The sequence below is a fragment of the Morone saxatilis genome, unplaced genomic scaffold (genome assembly GCF_004916995.1).
Source record: "Morone saxatilis isolate NCDOM2014 unplaced genomic scaffold, NCSU_SB_2.0 Contig9, whole genome shotgun sequence".
Lineage (NCBI taxonomy): Eukaryota > Metazoa > Chordata > Actinopteri > Moronidae > Morone > Morone saxatilis.
The window spans coordinates 3,711,363-3,716,933 of NW_023340268.1; the positions used below are offsets into that span (position 1 = coordinate 3,711,363).

At 43.2% G+C, this 5,571-nt stretch overlaps 1 protein-coding gene across 2 annotated transcripts in view; it reads left to right on the forward strand.

Annotated features, from left to right (window-relative positions):
- The first annotated feature begins 3,806 nt into the window (after nucleotides 1-3,806).
- LOC118342479 (glycogen synthase kinase-3 beta-like) overlaps nucleotides 3,807-5,571 on the forward strand; it is a 17,063-nt gene continuing 15,298 nt past the window's right edge. The window contains exons 1-2 of one of the 2 annotated variants that reach the window (XM_035681033.1): nucleotides 4,032-4,165; nucleotides 4,373-5,042. In XM_035681033.1, coding sequence (XP_035536926.1) covers nucleotides 4,949-5,042 — 94 coding nt within the window. In that variant the 5' untranslated portion in view covers nucleotides 4,032-4,165; nucleotides 4,373-4,948. Of the gene's footprint in view, nucleotides 4,166-4,372; nucleotides 5,043-5,571 lie in introns of both variants that reach the window. The other variant, XM_035681032.1, reaches the window with a different exon arrangement.

Here is a 5,571-nt window from a genome sequence, read left to right on the forward strand (position 1 = left end):
ACACACACACACACACATCACATGACCAGCCCACACAAATGAGACCTCTTTTATTTCCTCCTTGGATGACAGGCTTGATGACGGAAAGTAAAGGGAGGGAGGGAATTGACAGAGAGACCTGAGAGTATTGGAACTGGAGTGTCACGCAGTACTGCAGCACTAGCTCTGCTAACGGCGGCCAACATCTGAGAACGGCAGAAATTTGTAGGATGGACTGAGAATTGACCTTTGGGATTACGGTGGAGAGGAAGAGGGAGGGTGCGTATGTGTGCGGCGAGAGTGTGTGTGTGTGTCTGATGTAACAGCTGCTTGAAGGGACAGGTAACTTATTAACAGCAAGAAAAGGACCAGAGGGATCAGAGCGCCTTGGCCTGCTGCAGAAACAGGAGAAGTGTACTCTCACTCTGGCCTTCTGACTACCTGAAAGCCAATACAAAAACCTCCTCCCACGTACACACACTTGGATATTCGGCCTGTCTGTCACACACACACACACACACACACACACACAGACACACACAGACACACACACACACACACACACACACACACACACACACACACACACACAATACATGCACACACACAAACACATGCAGTGCATGGACACATCTGTGCAGTGTGAGCACTCGTACACAAACATAGTCAACCCTGGTCTGACCAAGCCATTGGCCTGCACAGTTTTTAGTGATTGTAGTGAGAAGAGAAACTGAAAGCATGAAATCGCTCCTGAAAAACAAAAAGAAGGCAGGAGTTTGGATGTAGTGTGACCAATATTTGCACCTTCAGTTATTGCCATTATGAAAGACTGAGTCCTCATTGGCGGGAGCTGATTATATATGTCTGTATGTCTGTTGGGGTGCCCTCCCCAAAACCTGTGTGAACAGGCACCGTAAAGAGATTATGTAAAGAGACTATTGGTTGTGAGGCTTTGAAGAATCAACGTTAAGTTCGACACTGACCGGCTCCCGACAGAGCACAGAGAAAAGGCAGAAGACTGGATGACGTTCATTGGATGGAAGATTTATATTCCAACTATAGGAAGACCGATAAGAATAATAGTGAATAAGGACATCAACAACAACAACATGACAAGCTTACCAACAGAGAGAAAAAGTAGAATTTTAACCAAACTTCTCTGAATCTCCCAGTGGATATAATGTTGCTTTCTCTCGTTATCGTTGCCGTGGAAATAACCAGTTTTACCGTGGCCTGTTTTTCTCTCGTGGCTCTATTGTGTTTCTTCTCCAGCATAAAAAAATCACAACAAAAAAAAAAAAAAAAAAAACTTTGGACAAAGAAGGGGACAAAATCAGTCTGTGGCCCCCCCTACTTTTAATTGTACCTGGGGCGGTTCTCTCCCCCCCTCTTCCCTACTCTACGATTTCTCACCAGACACAGAAGTGGGGAAGCAGGGGTGTTTGTCGTTTTGTAAAACGCAGAAATCAGGTGTTTGCACAATTTGTGCGGCCCTTCTCGTCTGGGACCGCCGCAAGTAAAATCAGGAAAGTATTGTTTATAGAGATTGTTTTAGTAGAAAAAATAATAACCTTGTTCCGTATGTTATCAACCACATTTCTCCTCCCCATGTCCTCCCTGCTTTTTCCCTTCCTTTCAACCCATCTCTCCTCAGTCCTCACCTCCCATCTTTACCTCACCTATTTCCCTTGAATCCCTCAAGTGTTGTTAGAAAGTGCCCTTAAGCACTGGTCCCGGGTCAAGCGCTATGTAGCTCAGGATGGCTCTGGTTAGGGTTAGTTCAGGGAAAGCAGATCCTAGACCAGCCCTGGAGGGCAGTCTCTGGAGCCCTCCCCTATTCCCTCTCTTCTCGACACTTTATCCTTTCCCGTCAAATGGTGCAATAGGACATTTATTTTTTTTGGAAATGGGTGGGTTATTTTGTTTCCGGGGGAAGGCTCTGTGCCATAGATATTAAATCCAGTGCAGTCAGTCAATGAGAGGAATGAGCTGTTGTGATACTATCTTTAACTATGGTATAAAACAAAACAAAAAAGAATCACACAATTATTGTTATTGTTGAAGAGATAGAGGGTATAACTTACTAAAAGTCAAAGACAATTTTTGAATAGCACTTTTTGGCTCTTTGCTTCCTTGGTGAAGAGTGGGGGTAGTTATTATTATGGGTATCTCTTTTGTTTCTCTGTATACAGTTGGAGGTGTGAAAAAGTATATACCGGTATTTCCATATATGTGCATTTAGGTCTGTGTTTGGGTGTGTGTGTATGTTTTGGCACATGCAGGTAGTGTCTTAACACAACTTTTTCTCTCTCCACACAGCAACATTATCAATAGTATATTTTTCATTGTATTCTCCATTCTATATTCTACTCTAGAGACAGTATTTTTATAGTCACCGTGACTATTTTTCCCGCCATCTTGACTGTTATCAAACCCAGTTGATTCAGGATATATATGAAATATATATTCAGGCTATATAATATATAACACACAGGTAATGGAAGACTATCAATTCACATCTCTTTGGGGTTAGGGCTGTAAAGTGTCCATCTGCATGCATGTGCAATCACATGCACGCGTGCACACACCCAGACCAGAAATATGTGCATACACACATGTATGCGTGTACACTGTATGATTGTGCTTAAAAATAAACTGTCCTTACTTTGGAGAAGGAATTTTAGGATGAGCGAGGTGAGTGTTATCTCATAAGCAGGCATGTTGACCATGTGCAATATTTCTAAACAACAAAAAACTAAATATTGAAAATATTAAAGATCTAACACAATGTCTTATGTCGTTGAATTTATTTCTGAATGTATCTAGTGTTTTTATCATTTGTGAATGTTTGTATCGAATGTCTTATTATAATTCACCTACAGAAGGTATTAAATTACTGTTACTGCTTCTTCATTTATTGCAATCTCTACTTTGACCATCTGTACTTTCTTTCCAAAATGGCAAAGGAAGAGATAATAAGGAAAAGTTGATGCAAATCCAACCTCTCTTGAACAAATTTGGTTGTAAACTAATGAATAGGATCTACAGATGAAGCCACTTTGACCCACCAGGCAAGTCCCCCAAATCCCTGTGTGTGTACTTCTCCAGCTGGACTCCGAGTGTTAAGAATGCTTATTGGATTAGAGAAGCCCTTTCAGATTCAGGTCATATTGGGTGAGATGTCGGTTAAGGTAAGGGGACCTGGTCAGAGTGCCTTCCATATGGGCACAAACACTCTGGGAAGCTGAAGAGGACCACAGCCTGCTCACTTCAAAATCATCATCACACTCTTAAGTATGTTGTTTTCACCAAGCACCCCATGTCATCATATCACTGATTATATTGAAGAGGATTACGCCAAAGCCCTTCATTTAAGTTAAAGATTTAAACAAAATAAAAACAATGCAGGACCTCCTGGTATTTCTGGAAATATTTTCCCATTTATTGTTACTTTTCTTTTATATTATTATTATTATTATTTTATTTTGCTAGCAGTAAAAGCACTGATTATCAGGTTTCAAAATAAGATTGTAAAGTGTTTTATGGCCTAGCTAGAACTAAAAATAACATCTGTACTATACTATAGAATAAAAGACAGGGTCAATTTAGTGATTTATCCTGTTTTATAGCGTCTATGGATTAAACTGTGATTTTTATCTGAATCCAAACATGGTAAACACTTAAATTTTTATTTGAACATAATGTGACTGTTGCACCTTTATGGCCTACATCCACTGTTAAGTCATTTTAAATTTGTAGTTGTTTGGATTTCTGAAAGCCTGAGCAGCGAACCTAAGCAACAGCTCCTTCGAACTCCATCTCCCAGGTGGCATTGCGAGCGTTCTGTTTCTAGGTGTCTAGCAACAGCTATCAGCCCAGACAGCCGGCGGCAACGGGAGCGGTATTTCTCGGTGTCTATCCTTCCACGATTATTCGCTGCCGGGTATTCATAATTATTAGTCGCTTGGCTGAAAGTAGTGGAAAAACCAACCCTGAGCCCTGCACAGAGATATGAGCGGCAGCGGGCGGCCCAGGACCAGCTCGTTTGCTGAGCCGCCAGGTGTGCCAGGAACCGCCGCTGCGTCCACCGGATCAGCCGCTGCCGTGGGGAGCAGCACAGGAAAGTCCGGGGTCCCGCAGGCCTCCGGCAGCAGCTCGTCGGGATGCTCGAACCTAAAGCTAGCCAGTAAGTTGTAATTAACTAACAGCTATTTATCGGAGTCTGTCTATCTAAAAAAAATGTGTTTTTCTCCTCCTTATAATTACCTGCCAGTGTTATGAGTCACATCCGAGAGGAAAGTCGTTGTTGCTCCCTGTGGTGGTAACCAACCTGCTACCGTGCTAACTAGCTCGCCTGCTAACGTTAGCCACTTGTTTTGTATGTTACTGTTAGTTCACCGTCCGGCCGATGGATGTATTCAGCCCTACTGATGTCACACCAAGCAGCCGGTAACCATTATAACCCGGTGTAACGGCAGTAAAACGACTGAATAACCAGATGTATTCATGTTGAGTTGCTGTACGAGGACGTGTTTGATGCCACTGTGGTCAGTAAAACGGTCTGTGTGGTTTCTTTGTGGCCAAGCTGGACTCAAATACCTGAGCGTTTGAGTGCTGCATTCACGGTTCTGGGTTTATCTTTTGGAGAGGGGGGGTTGGTGTCTCTGAGAGCTGTCTGTGTGGCCCGCCTGGAGAAGGGGTCAGGACAGGAAAGTTACCTTTTCACCAAGGTCACCTGTGGGGCGCAGACTCAGCAGCAGGTGGCCGACGCCTGGAGGATGCAAGTGATGCACAACCAGCACAAGAGCCGGGGCTGTCTGCTGGGATGGAGCAGGTTTCCTCTGTCTGAAAGCAGAGTATCTATCTGTGTGTGTGTGTTTAATATAAACCTTATCATCCATTAGCAGGCAGTGGGTGTGTGACTTTGATATTAGAGCTCAAGTTGGGGTCATCTCCAGTTCAAAGCAGTATGACAACTTGTTTTCTCGTTCACCCTCAACAGCAGCAGGAGAGCAACACCTCGCCTGAAGCCCTTAAAGCCCAGAGCGTTGCCCTTTCGGCTGGTAAATATACTCTTTTTGGGGGGCGAGTGATGGATACGTTGTCAGGTTTGGGAGTCTCGACGGCTGTTTCAAGAGGCAGGATTAACCCAGTTAGCAAGATATTTGTGAGAGAGACTGATGTGATTTGACATTTTGAATCGCTGGTAAAATTAAACTTGGACATGGAGCATTAAGGATGTTATGTTGCCATACCAACCAGTGATCTGTCATTATGAGCAACACTGGAAAATATTTGATGGTAAAATACTTCCATTAAGTGCTCTTGCTTTTATGAGCTACTCCTCCACTACTGGAAGTTCAGTCTTTTGCTCCACAGTGTGGCATCTTGGTACTTTTAGTCTGGAAAGTGAACTTTTGCTTTGCAATTCTAGTTTTTTTTTTGGTTACACATTGTGAACCTAAACATAACAACTACCGATCAGCCACCTTATGAGCTAAAGTGGCTGGTAGATTGAAGTTGTTTACCCACATGCTCACTTGTAGAAGGAGTTGGTAGCAGTGGACAGACACAGTACACACACACACACAC